Here is a 16,101-nt window from a genome sequence, read left to right on the forward strand (position 1 = left end):
TTTTCGATGTTCACCTTCAAAAAGCAAAGACACTCCACCATCACCCCACCTGACCTCCCAGTCAGGAAATCAACACTGGAGCAGCTTCATCCCACCCACAAAGCCCATTTGAATTTTGCCAGGGGTCCCAGTTCTTTGAATTTTTTTTCCTAATGAGTATACAGCCATCATTGAATCCATAGAAAGAGGAAGTGCCGGGGTCCAGCCCCAGCGGTCCAGGGGTTCCCAAAGGTATGGACAGAGTCGGCAAAGAATGAAGGACACGGAGACAGCGGTCAGATGATCAGCATAGCCAGGTTCTCTCTTTATTCTAGGTGGATCTTCCTGTGCCTGGCTGAGGCCACAGAGGTCCAGAGCCAAGCTGAGCCTTTATTTTATAGTCAGAGGTAAACAAGGTAGTGGTTACCATAGTTACCCTGTTCTTGTGAGTTTCACTTGTTTTGGCAGCACTTGCTGCAGCTCCCTCAGCCCATTAGCTTCCCAGATAAGATCTAAGGAGCATAGTGGTAAGGTTAGGCCTAATTGTGCTAAGAGGTCTGTGCCCTCTAAGCTGGGAGTTGTTTGTGACTTTGCCAACAGGTCAGTCTGAGGCAAGAGGAAGAGGGAGGGAGGGAGGGAGGGAGGGAGGGAGAGAGAGAGAGAGAGAGAGAGAGAGAGAGAGAGAGAGAGAGAGAAACATCAATCAGTTCCTCCACACACAGGCCCTGACCAGGCCTTTGGTGTACTGGATGATGCTCCAACCACTGAGTCACACTGGCCAGGGCAGTGGTCCCAGTTCTAACCCAGGATTCTTTGCATTTCGTTCATGTCTTCTCAGTCCTTGCCAGTCTGAAAGAGATCCTTGGGCTGTGACCCTCAGATGTTGACATTTCCCATGTCCAGACTCAGGTCACACCTTCTTGGAGGCAAATCATGGAAGTGACGCTGCTCCTTCTCAGTGCATCACACCGGGGATTCCACTGTGCTGGCCTGCCCCCTCCCTGGTGACGTTAACCTTGATCACCACTCAGTGGGCGACTGCCGGATTTCTCCACTGTCAGAACGCCGAATTCTCTTCTGCATTCAGTTAGCGCTTTGTGGAAAGATTCTGACAGTACACCAATGTTCTGATCCTCAGCAAACCTCCACCCACCAGTCCCAGCATCCACCGTGCCTCCTGCCCGCCTGGCCGTGATGACACACGTCCGTCCTTCCTCCCACTGTGAACCGGCATCCTGCTATCAGGAAGCGCCTCCTCCCCACTCACTTAGTCACTCATGTATCTGTGTCAGCACGGACTCATGGCTTCCTTCCCATTCAGTGGGCTTCACTCTGCTCCTCTCATTACTTTAATGCTTGAGTTCTCCGGGGCCTGTGAGTGTCCTCAAGTGGGCTTCTGTGTTTGGACACGTCTCCATCATTCTTGGAGCATTTGCTGATTTCCTGGCACAAGCCGATGTCTCGGGCTCATCACGCACTTCCCCTGCTCCAGCCCAGCAGGCAGTGATTTCTTCAGAGAGCCCCAGTTCTCTGTAGTGGAGAATGGTGCTTAGACACCAAGATCGGGGGCTCAGTGTGCTCAGTGTTCTAGGTCCTCTCTGTGGACAAAGCTAGGAAATACATGTTAGTGTATATGAACATATAAATAAAAGTATGTATAGACTTATGAATACCACCCCAGTATCTCTCTGTTGATATGTAAAACCATGAGCTTATACCATTTTTAGTGCAACACCTCAGGCTTCTTGCGAGCCTTCCTTCCTCCACGCTTAAAAACACCATCTCTGCTAGTGAGAGACCCAGCTCCCATTGCCTTGCAGAGATTCACTCCTTTGCTCCATGGAGCCAACCTCCCAACGCCTTCAGCCCCCCTCTCTGCCCCACCACGCCCCTCCCCTCTTCACCACCTGTGGTGTGTGTGCTGGGCGTGCCACCTGTGGCGCCCATCCTCCGACCCCTGCTTCCTCAGGCACAAGGGCTCTGCACACGGCAGGGAGCGGGGAGAGGAGGATGGAAGGGAAATGGCTGGGTCTCTCCTCCCATTTTGAAAACAATTAAGAAGGCCTGTGCACAGATGTGTGAGTGCGAGGGCGATTGTCTACCCGCCGGGCATGTCAGCCTCTTTCCCTGGAAGCTCTCCCACAGGCTCATGAAGCTTCCATGTCCCTCCATCTCCCATCCTGCTCTGGGGCTTTGGGGAGGGGGACATCAAATCAATACCAATAGCCAAACACCTAAATGCAGGTTTTGGGGGTGGGTGGGGGACAGTCTGTTGGCCCACCCCCATCTCACCCAGCAGCCATTTTGCTGTTGGATCTATGGTCAGGGTGGCCGGGTAGGTACTGACAGGGAAGCAGGGAGGCCTGGCGTCCATAGCTTCTCTGAACCCCTGCACCAGGAACGCCCTTATCCGCAAGGCCCCCTCCTGGCAGAACCACTGGTCTCAGTTCTCGGGGGACAGCCCATTCTTGTCCTCCTCCCACAGCACTGACCCCTGAGCCTTCCTGCCCGGCCAGAGTCCGACCCTAAAAGCATCTGGCTGTGTTGGCAGCTGCCCAGCATGTCTTGGGCCGAGTCCCCCAGATGGCGGAAGCACCTGGCCAGGGCCTGGGGGTTTGGCCTCTGATCCCATCCATAGCCATGTTCCCAGTGTCCCCGCCCCCAGCCTACACTTCCACTCTGCCACCGGCTGGGCTGGAGTGCCACTGAGTCCCCATGATGTGGTTGAAGCTCAACCATTGAGCCACACTGGCCGGGCTCACACTCTCTTTTCTAAGTCATGCATGGCTTGGCCCACCCTCTGACCGGTCCTCTGTCGCAGGCCACGGAGGAGAAGGAGGAGATGGAGGAGCTGCAGGCCTACAACCGGCGGCTGCTGCACAACATCCTGCCCAAGGACGTGGCCGCCCACTTCCTGGCCCGGGAGCGGCGCAACGACGAGCTCTACTACCAGTCGTGTGAGTGCGTGGCCGTCATGTTCGCCTCCATCGCCAACTTCTCCGAGTTCTACGTGGAGCTGGAGGCCAACAACGAGGGTGTCGAGTGCCTGCGGCTGCTCAACGAGATCATCGCCGACTTCGATGAGGTGCGGGGCGGGCGAGGGGCACTGGGGTCCCTGGAGGGGAGGGAGTTAGGAGACCTGGTGCCCCCTCTCGTCTCACCAGATAGGACCGGTGACATCAGGAGCCCTGGCCATGGTGCCCGCTGGGGCCCTGCCCAGCTGCCTTGACAATTACTCCCATCTTCCACCCTTCCTCTCATGCCACTGAGGGCTGGACGGGGCCTCAGGCTGGGACCCAGCCTTTGAGAGTCTCAGGAAGGAGCAATTCCCAGGCTGAGGGAGGAGGCAGGACAAAATGCAAAGCCCTGAACATCGACAGCAGAAACAAAGCCATTTCGTTATTTGTGTATCACACCCTTGTTGAGTTAGGACAGGGGTCCTCAAACTTTTTAAACAGGGGGGGCCAGTTCACTGTCCCTCAGACCGTTGGAGGGCCGAACTATAGTTTAAAAAAAAACTATGAACAAATTCCTATGCACACTGCACATATCTTATTTTGAAGTAAAAAAACAAAATGGGAACAAATACAATATTTGTATTTGCATGTGGCCCGCCGGCCATAGTTTGAGGACCCCTGAGCTAGGACGTGCCAGGCACTGGGGATACTGTGCCCATCGGGGCAGCCTCGACTCTGGGAGCTCACCATGCAGTTAGTGTGAGGGACAATCCCAGTGCCATCCAGGGCTCAGAAAGGAGAGGGATGAGGGAGCTGGGGCCAGCCGTGTGGGAAACAGCCCCTGGACTCCTGGGCAGTGAGGTGACTGGAGTCGGCCGAGATGGGCACAGTCCCCTACAGCAGCGAGCGCTGGAGGAGGCCTGGCTCTGTCAGGGGGCACCGGGTCCTGGCACTGAGCTGGAGCTAGAGACAGGCCCTCTGTGCGAACTGGGGAGACACAAGGGGCCACGCTGCCGCACTTCCCTGTGACCTCAGTGCCCCGGACTTGGGGGTGACCCGGTTTGGCCTTCTTCAGATCATCAGCGAGGATCGGTTTAAGCAGCTGGAAAAGATCAAGACCATCGGCAGCACCTACATGGCTGCCTCCGGCCTTAATGATTCCACCTACGACAAGGTGGGCAAGACGCACATCAAAGCTCTGGCCGACTTCGCCATGAAGCTGATGGACCAAATGAAGTACATCAATGAGCACTCCTTCAACAACTTCCAGATGAAGATTGGTGAGCTGCCTGGGAGGCCTGAGGGCTCAGAGGGGCTCCTGTCCCTCCCCCCGGTTCTGCATTAGTAACCCAGGCCCAAGGATAGACTGGCATCACAGTGCGTCCCTGCCCAAGGGAGTGGGGTGGGACCCACCACCCAGAGCACACTCCTCCCGGAGCCTACAGGTGCCGTCTCTGCATGCTGGTGTGCGGGTGACATGCCCAGGACACCTCTTTCTGAGCGCCCGCCTCACGCCCGCGTTGGGAAGGGCTGGGTGGACCCAGTGTGAGCCTGCCCGAAAGGGGTGCTGCCCCAGGGCATAGCAGCCCCATGTATTTCAAGTCAGACTGGCTTACTAGCAGCATTTTATTTAAAAGTGTTCCAAATTCATTCAATACAAATGAAAAGCAGTGAAATGAAGTACTCATCCATTTTAAATACAAAATGAGCAAACATAGTACAAGTCATTTGATTTGCAAATTTATAAAAACATTGAACATAATAGTCCTACAAAACTGTTAGCAAAATGAACATAGTGAAATATTTTAAAAACTAAACATGAAAGGAATCATGTAAAATTGACAATGAAATGATCGTTTCAACATCTTAAAACACAAAACGGGTCAGCAGGGTTATTGCTGGGTTCCCGGGGGTTCCAGTGTGAGCACCAGCTCCTCAGGGCCCGGAGAGCTTTTCTAAGCTGCGTTAGCAGCCAGAGAAACAGCGCGCCTGTAGGGTCTCCCCTGGGTCCTCTGCCCACCGCCTCGGCCCGCGGTGGGTGGCTTCGAGGGGCTTGCAGATGCCGGGGTGGTGCCCAGGGTGGGAGCTGGCTCTGAAGAGACGGGGTTCCGAGAGAGGCCCTGAGTCTGTTTCCGTCAGGACTCTATTCTCCTTGTGCAGAAACTCTTTGAACCAAACCCTATATAATATTTTCGGCCTTTAATTTTGTTGTTTTATTACTCCAACCTTGTGCTCTGACAAGTCTCGGCTCTGCAGAAGAGCTGACAGAACAGCACAGTGAAAACTCACGCACATGGACACAGGCAGGCAGGCCCACCTCCTGTCGCTGCTGGGTGATGGCAGATTACCACTCTGGATGCGCTGCTCCATAAAGTTCAAGGTGTTGCTGCAGCTCGTTTTGTTCTTAGCATATATCTCACCAAGGACATCCCGGCAGCCCGCGTGCGTGGTTTCGGCAGGAGGGGTTTTGCTTTGCTGAGTGCCGCGGCCCTCCTCTTCTTTCTTCTTTCTTTATTTCAGTTACAGCTCACACTCAGAATTGTTTTGTACTGGTTTCAGGTGTACAGCACAGTGGTGAGGCAGCCATCGGCCTTACAAAGCGGTCCCCCCGATATTTCAAGCACCCACCTGGCACCATACAGTGATTACAATATCATTGACTAGATCCCCTGTGCTGTACTTTGCATCCCCATGACTATTCTGTAACTACCCCCCTGCACTTCTCATTCCTCCACCTTTCCCACCCAGCCCCCCACACCCCCTGCTGCCCTCCCCCTCTTGAGGGTGGTGGGGTGAAGGGTGGTGTCTGAAAGAGCAGACCTTTCTACTTTTCAGACTTCTAATGCATTATCAACTCCCTGGCATGCCTGAAGCCATAAATGATTCCAATTTCGATTTTTTAAAAAAAGGAATACTAATTCACCAACATAAATACTGGTATCTCAGTCCTCAAAATTCGCACATGAAACCAAAATATTGGATTGCTAACCATCAATATTGTGATTATTGATGTTCTTGGAGACATTTTGTGGGGACTGAGCTTTGTCTGAACGAACGGCTGTGGTAGCCGGGGGCCCTGCACCCGGGAACTTGGCCAGGGTCTCACTTTGCACTGGTTGCTAGAAGGCCCAGACCAGAGCCAGCGGGGGGTCTGCCTCACCTGACGTGCAGCCTGCATTTCTGTGGTAACTTCACCCCTGGTTTCGTGAAATTGCTATTCTTATTTTCCTTGCACCCCATCTTTTCCACCTACATTGATTTATATTTTTTGTAAGCTGTCTCCCTTCCTTCCTCGGGCCAGGACTGGAGACTGGGTGACAGGTAGACAAGTAGCTGGGCAGGCAACTGGGAACCTCGGGTGGCAAAGAAATGGGCAAGTTCTGGTATGTTGGTCTAAACCTGTGGTCGGCAAACCGTGGCTCGCGAGCCACATGCAGCTCTTTAGCCCCTTCAGTGTGGCTCTTCCACAAAATACCACGTGCGGGCGTGCACATACAGTGCGATTGAAACTTCGTGGCCCATGTGCAGAAGTCAGTATTTTGTGGAAGAGCCACACTGAAGGGGCCAAAGAGCCACATGTGGCTCGCGAGCTGCGGTTTGCCGAGCCGCAGTTTGCCAACCACTGGTCTAAACTGAAGGTGAAAACTTACTAATGCCACTGAGAGAGGGACGATTCGGGAAAGGCAATTAGGTGATGCACGAGGTCACTAGAAGCCTCGCAGAGGGCAGTGGGTGATGGCCATGCAGGAGCTGAGCATTGCCTGGGTGGCGAGGACACAGGTGCAGTGGGTGTGTGAACAGGTTCCCGGAACCTTGAGTTACGGCATTTGATAGGAGCAGAGGGTTAAGCACGGCCTTGGGGCCGGAGGACCCTGGGTATCTTCGGACCGAGAGTCCAAGGGAGAAGCCGGGCGCGGGGAGAGGAATGGGAGTGAGGGCCGGCGCTGGTCCGAGTCCTGATGAGCGTGCTGACTTCTGTCCCCTGCAGGGCTCAATATCGGCCCCGTGGTGGCTGGGGTGATCGGGGCCCGCAAGCCTCAGTACGACATCTGGGGCAACACGGTGAACGTGGCCAGCCGCATGGACAGCACCGGTGTGCCAGACCGCATCCAGGTGAGTGCAGGAGCGTCCACCACCCGCCACCCCGACGTCGGGGCCTCCGTCTGGTGCTTGGTCTTTGGGGCAGGCCGCCCACAGTTTCCAGTCAGAATTTCATTTGAGAGTGATTGGGTGGTTGGCACTGACGTCTTTGAAGCTTGGAGAACACGACTGGGTCCAAGCTGTCAGCACCTTGGACAGATCCCCAGGCCTGTGCGGAGCCCTGGCTGCCACAGAAGGAACGAGAGGGCGCAGCCTGGCCAGGGGCCCGGCATTTCCTCCTCCCACGGCCTTTGTAAGCCGCTGCTGTGATTCCCAGGCCCGCTGTTCTTCCTCTGCGTTTCTTCGTTTTCCTCAGGGCTTTCCTGATTCGTTCTGCTTCAGTCTGACAGCAGAGAAGCCTGGACTGGGCTCTAGTCCTGCACCCCACCTTCCCATACCCCAGTTCTCTGTGAGCTGAGGGCAGGCCCCTTAGCTTCCCTGGCCTGCGTTGTCTCAAATGCCAATGGAGCTTGTTTGATGGCTTCTGCTCACACTGACACCACTCATATGTCCCCTAACGTCTCTTTCCTGCGGGGACTCTGAACACAGGGGTTGGCTCTGAGCATGGCCCTGGCCAGCCCAGCCGGCCTGCTGTCTGAGGGGCCTGGCCAATGGCCGCTCCCTCCATCCCTGTGCCAAGGGAGAAGTGATAGCAGATGGGAACTGGGGGTCGTGAGGGGAGATGAGGAGAGAGGAACGTGTGTTTGCAGAGCTCCTGACCTCACCCATGACAGGTGTGAGCGATGCTGTCAGCAGCCACACAATAATCCAGCACCTCTGCTGGCAAAGGGCCTCGCCATTGGCGAATACACTTGGTGACATGGCAGGGTCACCCCCCCCCCCCCCGGCAGCCCACCCAGAGGTTTCTGGCCCCGTCCTCCCTGGCCTGGTGGCTGGTCTGGGCGGGGACACTTGCCGGGGAGTTGCCGCTGGCTGGCGGAGGCATGCTGGCCGTTCTCAGACATGGCTCTTGGATCACCTTGTGAGGCATTGGTCCTCTGCTGCTCCCGTCACCCCCTCCTCCCCCTCCCCCTGCGCAAGGGTAGTGTGATGGCCGGAGCCGCCTGTGAGTTCTCCTCTTTGTTCCAAAAGCTGAAGGAGAGACGGGAGGTGCGCCACGAACTGAGCCCGGCCCTGCCCGGCCTAGCTGCTTGTCCTCAGGCAGTGACTCAGATGTTTTGAGCCTGAAATCATAGTACTTCACTCACAGGTTGGTGAGGTCAGCATCCTCACCCTCCCTGTGGGTCACCTAGAATACTTCTGCTCTGTCCTGGAGGGAGACCTAGGAAAATGCCCCAGGCAGGTGCGTGGTTGGGTCGGGAGTTCCTCCCACCGACTCAGCCTCTGCACTTCTCACGTGGACGACGGCCACGCTGAGCGGCACTGCCAGGGCACAGGAGGCTCGCCGCTGCTGGCACAGCACGGAGAGGCACTTTCCTGGGCAAGCAGTGTCTGTCCCCGAGAGCCCGGGCCAGGGAGATGCCCCCACCCGCCCTTCTGTGTCAAAGGCAGCTCTGCCCGCGGGCGGATCCACGGCTCCGGTCGTGGATGGCCTGTCCTCCCTCCTCCTTTGCCTCCTCAGGTCACCACGGACATGTACCAGGTGCTGGCTGCCAACACGTACCAGCTGGAGTGCCGGGGTGTGGTCAAGGTCAAGGGCAAAGGCGAGATGATGACCTACTTCCTCAACGGAGGACCCCCGCTCAGTTAGCAGCTGCCAGCTGACGATGCCAGGCAGCTGGTCTCCGGAGAAACACAACGGCTTCTTTGTGTGCCGGGCGGGCCGGTGGAAGCCCGCGCCCCCGCCCAGGTGGCCGCGCCCTTGAGATTTTCCACGTTGATTCCAAAAGCAGTTTCTGCCTTCGTGGGCGGGCGGCAGCCTCTGTCCCAGGCAGGGTGCCTGCGTCCTGCGAGCACCACGCTGACCAAAGATGACTCCCTCTGGAGAAGACTCCGCTGGACGCGACCTGGATCTTGAGTTTTCTCACGGGTGCTGCTGCTGCACGGGTGGAGGAGCTCCTGGCGCGTGGATCGGCGTATGGCCACCCAGCGCCGAGGGCAGGGCTGGGGGAGAGGCCTGGGTGGGAAGGCGAGCGACTCTGGCTGGAGGGAGCCTAGGGGCCCTGAGGGGTCTGCTTTTCTATACGAGCCTTTAAACTTCAGGCAGACCTGGCCCCTGCCCATGGAGGCACCCGCCGGGCAGGAGTGCTGGCTTTGGAAGGACTGTGGCCTTCACCACAGTCCCCCCTCCACCCGCACACACGCACAGACAATGCCCCTCCGCGGGGAAGAGAAGTAACTGCGAGGGGGAGGCCAGAGGACTCGAAGCCAGGAGTGGCGGTTCTGAGAAAAGGAAAATATTTATTAAATAAAACAAAACCTGTTTCTGCGCCCTTCTTTAGCCTCTGCTAGTTGTCCACGTGCGAGAGACCCGCAGGCCACCGGGGACGCTGCTGGGGAGGGAGACCGGGTCCCGACGCGTCTTTTTGTATTTTTTATTTTGTATTATTGAAAACCTTGGAGATCTAACAAATATACCAAATTCTATATTTTGTAAATTCTCTATATTAGAACACAGCTGTGCTGCACAGCGGGGCGTGTGTGTGCTCATTTGTACTGTCCGTACGTCCGGGTGTGCGCGGTGTGTGCGTGCGTGTGTGTCTGTGCTGTGGAACTGGCCCCGTACAGGACGCCTGTTTTCCTCACTTTGGGTTTGGCAGTTTTGGGTTTGCCCACGTCCAGCCTGAGCAGCGAGCGTGTCCTTTTGGGTTACCGTATGTTCTAAAGATTAAGTAGGAAGATGCGTGGACACATCGTCCATCTCTCTCTAACACACAGACACACACAGATCACTGCCCCTGGGAGAAATGCAAATGGAATAAGAAGGAAACAGAAAGCTGCTCTCTCCTCTCGCTCCCTGAGACCTCAGCCCTTCGCTGCCTGCAGACGGCCCTGGTGCTCAGCCAGGTGGAGGCAAGGAAGCCTGCCGGCCTCTCTCGATTGGCCGAGGTGCCTCTCCCGAAGATGGTCCCTCAGACTTGGGGGATAATGTGGAGCCCTTAGGTTCAGGGAAAGGGGGTGGCATTGCCCTCCACCTGCAAGCCAGGCAAAGGAAAGGGTAGAGCCAGCTTCAGAGTCCACAGAGCAAAGCTAGCAGAAAGTTTGGTTTGTCTGGTTTTTGTTTCTTGGGGAGGGGACAGTTCAATATACCAAGAAAAAATTTCTATTTTTATACCCTATGAAGGAGGCATTTGGAAAATGATATACTATCAGAGATATTTCTAAACAGAATCCTTGGGGCCTGTGCCCAGATCTTTTCATTGCTTCTCAGGGCAGAACTATTCTCAGCTCCAACACAAGCTGGAAGGGGGTGGGGTGGCAGCTGGGTGCCAGCTGCTGGGACGTGACTCTGATGCCCACCTGCTCGCTCCACCTCTGGCTGGACACTGGCGCCAGCCTCCCCCACAACCATCGCCCACCCATCCGAACACAGCCCTGAAGCAAGGCTATGGACCCAAAACTGCCAGCCCGAGTCTGTTGCGCCTTTGCTGTCCGCCCTGAGTTCTGCATCGGCTTCGTGCCCTCACCAGGCTGGCTTCTCCACGTCTTGTTCTCCAGTCCCCATCCCAGCACCTGCCAGGGGTGCTGGGTTTTCATTTTGCTTCCAACCTGAGTAGTGTGTGTGTGTGTGTGTGTGTGTGTGTGTGTGTGTGTGTGTGTGCAGAGTTCCTCCTATGTTCCCCCTGTTGTCATGACCCCCACCGGCCTCGTGGGGACCCACCCTCCACTCCCTCCTCCCCCAGCAGTGACTGGTGACCATGTGCAGTGCTGGCTTTTTATTCCCTCGAAGGGGTGTGCACTCTTTTTACTCCTGCTCTTGCAAAAACGGATACAATATGATTTCCCATGGAAACTGAAAAGTCTATTTGAGTAATTTAACTATTAAACACTTTCACTGGTAATGTGTCCCGGTCTGATTTGCTGCTTGGGCTGGGGTCTAGTCCCCATCTGAAGAACCGTGCACTCAGCCCTGGGCTGGTGCTGGAGAGGGAGCCGTGGGCGGCAGGGACCTACTCGTCGGCAAGGGGGACAGCACGCGGCGGAGGGGAGGACGTCAGCAGAGACCGCAGGCCTGTGGCAGCCTGGCCGGCCGGAGACCACTGCTGCTCTGGCAGGAGCCAGCTCCCTGGACTGAGGGGCAGGCGCCTGGGGGCAGGAGGCTGAGTAAGGAGAGGAGTGAAGAGGACAGGGAGTGAGGATGGGGTCAGCAAAGATCCAGGGTCTAGGGGAGGATGTTTAAAACATGAGCCAAACATGCCTCTATGCGAAGGGAAAGGAAGTTGGAACAGGAGAGAACGCAGATCACTGAAAGCACCAAAGCAGCGGGAGGAGATGCAGGCGGGAGGGGACTGGTTTGACTTGGACAGCTAACAGGTGGCTACCACTCACTGAGCACTCGGTGCCAGACACCGGAATGAGCACCATACAGACCTGTCAGTTCATTCAAAGCAAAGCAGGCCTGGCTGCTCAGCCCGTGCAAGTAACTTCCAGCACGCCCGGCTCTTCTCCTCCCTCCCCCACCGAGGAAGGGAAAGGGGCCCCTTCCAGCAGCTCCTGCCCGCTGCGCCCATCACCTGCAGGATTCAGAAAGGAAGGCCAGAGGGGCTCGTTCCGGTTAGGGTGGACACAGTGGGAATGGAGGGGCCAGGGAAGAAGACATCACAGGCTTCGTTGCAACAGTGGCCACGTGGGGACAGAGATGTGGCAGTCTTGGGCGGAGGCAGCCTCCTGCTCCAGAGAATGGGCAGGACTTCAGATGTACGTGGTGAAGGATGTAATTGTATTGAGCTTGTGTTTAACTCCGCTTTTCAGGCTGGGTTGGTCAGTTACGAAAGGAGACCAAATGCTAAGGGAGGCCAAACTACAGGGGCCGGCTGGTCTGCGTGGGAACTTTGACTCCTGAAGAACTCCCACTCTGCTGTGGGCAGTGGAGCCCAAGCCAGCAGGCAGGTGCCAGGAAGCCACACGCATGTGCACACTGGGCGACAAAGGTGTGGACTCAGGACCTTCCCAGGACCTTCCATCTCCTTCACTGCGCGAATCCCAGAGGACACACTTGTTCTCCCTCAGAGAGCTGTGCTTTTTTCCAAAAGCATATCCACACCTAGAGTGTTAATTAGAGAAGGCGCCACGATGTACCCTCATCTCCAGAAGGAAGGGACTGAGAAGGCTGGTCTATGCTGGCCCCGGCCAGTGCCACTCAGCAAAGGCCTCGCAGGAGAGGTGGAAGGGCTGGTGCTATCTGTGGGGGCGGGGAGGGCAGACCAGAGAGGACCATCCCCCCCCCCGCCCCCCCCATGTGAGTGAGCCTCACAGGGTATAAAGAGCCCACACATGCGCTTTCTCACTCGTCTTTCCCCGAGGTTCAGGAGGTTCATGTCCTGCAGCTGCCCTGATCCCTGGGGACAAAAGCTGTGGCACCAGCCCGTGTGCCCATCTGGTGCTGACGATCTTGGCAGAAGAGGATTTGCCGCTCCTCCAGGTGACACTAGATGAAATGAGATCCAATTACAATAGTATTATAGCTTTTCTTAGACTTGCCGATTTTCAGAGAAGTCCTTTGGTGGTGTTTTTCCTCTTGGTCGTGGGAGGGAAAATATGACATTTGCTGTCCTCTTGCCTGTCTTTCTGTCCCACCCGCAGGGCCACTGCTACTCAGGACAGACACGGGAACAAAGCCAGGCAAGGCCGCTGGTCTCCAAGGTCTCCTCCGCCTCTGGCTTCTCAGACTCCAAATATTCCTGAACTCTACCTGATCTTTAAGTGCCAGACCACATGTATGGCGAAAGCGCAGATCATCGGATTAGGATTTTAAGATTTTAGAGCCAAATGAAATGAAAGCATTGTTCCATGAGTGACCTGTGGGAAGATCACCTCCAGACCAGTCAGAAATGGCTCTGCCCTCCAGACCCCAAGCCAGTAGCCACAGCTGCGTGCAGCATGGCCAGGGGTCCTTTCCCAGCAAGAGCCCTGACCTAGGGGAGGGCAGGGCTGGTGGAGATCAATGCAGGCCCACAGGGCAAGCAGGGGTTCCCGAAAGACAGGGGATGTGTGAGAAAGACTATAATGAGCAGGAAAGTAGGCATCCTGTCTGCACTGGCGTGCCAGCCCCAAACCCCACCCGCCCATCTGTTTCTAATGAGTGGAGCTGAGCTACCCCCTCACTCAGCGAGCACATATTCATCCCCAAGGCCCCTTTCATATCGCTGGTGATTAGCCCATGAATTTAAAGAATTCTCACTGGAGACCATTAGGGACCTCATCACTCCCACCTCCCCCAAACCAATTTCTCATTTAGAACCGCCTAGAAATCTCTGGTTTGTCAGCATCTCTGGTTATTTTAACTTAAACTATTTTCCAATTTTGCAAAATTTGCTTCTCTGCTTTGACTTTGTCAGTTAGCTAGAGTGGCACTTCCCTGGCTTACATGGGATTTTTGGGACAGGGTGGAGGAGTGCATTTTGCCTCAGATTAATTTTTTGAAAGCCATGTTGCAGTTCTGCTTTTTAAGAGTGCCTGAGCTCTCACATCCCAGCATCCACATAGTTCCAATTTGTGAATTGAAGGCTGCTGGCTGCCTTCCCCACCGGACTTCCCACAATGCACATACCACACATGCACACACACACACACACACACAAACACACACACACACTCATGGGGGCCCTAGCAGAGTGGTGGGCACTAGGATGGTTGCCATCCAAGACTACCCCATAGATCAGGTTGGAATGCTAAAAGTAAAGGACAAAAAAAAAAAAAAAAGTAAAGGACGAAGGAGCCACACTGGATAAGGCAAGGTTCCCAGAGGCACCCTCCCCATTCAACAGCGCTCCAGTGCTTGGGAGACGGATCCTGAAGCAGCTTATCACTTCCAGGCTGGGTGACACCAAACTTAATCCTGTTTCCTTTCCTCAGCTGGATTCTGTTAAGCTCACATAACCTTCCGCATGCAAAACACCTGACATACAGCAGGCACTCGGCCAGCATGAGTCCCTCAACCCCCTTCTCTCTCTGGTGTCCCCGGTGCCCTGCCCAGGGGTGTGCACACAGGAGCTTGCCAGGGCACCTGCCTGCTAGACATTTCAGCAGGATCCTCACTTAAACTGGCAATTTCTGAACAGCTCTGTGCGATGATTTATTGTACTTGGGGGCATTTGCAATTAAAATGACCCTTGCTGCCTTGAAAGGAATAGTAACACCAACAAGAAAGACCACAGGCTGGTGATAAATGCGGTCCTAACACTCATGGTGCCAGACCCTGTTCTACGTGCTTTATACTTATTGACTCATTTAATTCTCACAACTCCTTGCCCAAGGCACTATTATTACCCTCTTTATAGAAGGGGAAGCTGAGGCAGAGGTTACTGCTGTCACAGCCGGTGGGAGTCAGGGAGTCTGGCTCCAAACCCATAACCACTATTCGATATATAGCAAATGGTTGCCTTCGTCTTTTTGCTCAACGTTCTGATAACTGGACCACTTCAAGCAGAATTCCCATGAGATTATTCCCTAACAGAGAACCAATGCATTATGGACTTCAGCTAGGAAAAGGAAATGCCTCTGACCCATGAAACCAGTGGGGCTTTAACACCCTACCGAGAATTGTACATTTGTGAGCTGGTTTTACTACAAAGACTGAGCTGTGTACCTCTTGCCCCAGAGTCTACCCTAGACACACTGAAGGATCATCATTCCCCTCGCAGCCATCGTCCTGTCCCTGCCACAGATGCAGGAACTTCAGAAACGGTTTTATTCGGTCTACAGGTTACACGCATCTCAGCATCTATTCCTTAAGTGTTTCAATGTATTCCCTAGCTTAGTACTAGCTGGTGGTTAAGAGCCGAGTTCTGAGGAAGACGGATCTGGACTGGCATCCAGGTGCACACACAGGCTAGGGGCGGTGGCTGCGGTCACGTTGCTTAGGCCTCAGGTGCTTCACCTACAACACAGAAAGGCCTTTGTAAACGCTGTCTGTGGGGGATAAGAAGCCCAGCACACACAGTGCCATCTCCCCTCCATGCCAGCTGTCTGTCCTCACTGCGGCTGTACCGGTAAGAGCCCTGTGCTTGTCAGAAACACAGTTTTCTCTCTGAAAGTCTCTGTGACACAGAAAAACTGGTGTATCATTTAAACCTAAACCCCAGGCTGGGTGACACCCATTTTAATTTGAATGTGTCTTTATTTCCCCAAGTGAGCATGGGAGTTGCCCCCACCCCTTCCTGCCTCAGCTGTCTGAGGATGAAGTGTGGAGGAGGACCCAGCCCTGGCCCAGAGAAGGTGTTAACAAGCATTCTTATTAGTCCTAGGCCCCGGAGGCATTTAAAATGAAAGGTCCTTTAGACCAGGTCCTTGACAAGGCGCCTCAGAGAAAAGCATGGGCGCCAAGGAGCCCCGCGGCCAAGGCCCAGCTGGGGTGGGGCTGCCTGGAGCACCCGGGAAGCGGGATGCATGCCTCCCGTCCCGTCAGCTGGAGCCGGAAGTGCTTTCTGAGGGGTGACACCTGCACTGCTGTGCTCTGGGTTGCCGGAGGAAAGGGCAAATGCGAGCCGTGGGTGAGGCTGGGCTGGAAGCCTGTGTGTTGCCAAGGAAACACCAGGAACCATTTGTAAGGCGAGGGTACTGATTCCAGGAACGCTGTGGGAACAGAGCCTGTTCTCTCCGAGTTTCTATGGCCTCTAATTGTGCTGAGACTAGCCCACACCAGCCCCGCCAGTGCGGAGGACAATGCATCGCACATGCCAACACCACTCACTGTTAACGAGCAGGGAGGATACACACCACATGGCTCCCGACGTGCGGAGCTTCGACGCTGTGGTTTCAGCTGCTGCAGGGAGTCACCTGGGAAGTCTGGCCACCAACGAGGAGATGCCAGGAGAGTGGCAGCCACATGCTGCTTCTTTTCAAAAGCTCAAATGTTTACACTGGAGGCTGCAACATGCTAGCATTCAATGTTGGTCCCAGAACA

General features: G+C 55.2%; 1 protein-coding gene across 2 annotated transcripts in view; it reads left to right on the forward strand.

Moving 5' to 3' along the window:
* ADCY5 (adenylate cyclase 5) overlaps positions 1–11,038 on the forward strand; it is a gene marked incomplete at its 5' end in the record, with an annotated part of 154,403 nt that extends 143,365 nt beyond the window's left edge. For both annotated transcript variants that reach the window (XM_081085430.1, XM_081085431.1), the window contains 4 exons: positions 2,801–3,064; positions 4,012–4,216; positions 6,925–7,049; positions 8,659–11,038. In XM_081085430.1, the coding sequence (XP_080941556.1) occupies positions 2,801–3,064; positions 4,012–4,216; positions 6,925–7,049; positions 8,659–8,787 (723 nt within the window). In that variant the 3' untranslated portion in view covers positions 8,788–11,038. The remainder of the gene's footprint in view (positions 1–2,800; positions 3,065–4,011; positions 4,217–6,924; positions 7,050–8,658) is intronic.
* Positions 11,039–16,101: the final 5,063 nt, after the last annotated feature.

The sequence above is a fragment of the Myotis nattereri genome, assembly GCF_964212035.1.
Source record: "Myotis nattereri genome assembly, chromosome: 3".
Taxonomy (NCBI): domain Eukaryota; kingdom Metazoa; phylum Chordata; class Mammalia; order Chiroptera; family Vespertilionidae; genus Myotis; species Myotis nattereri.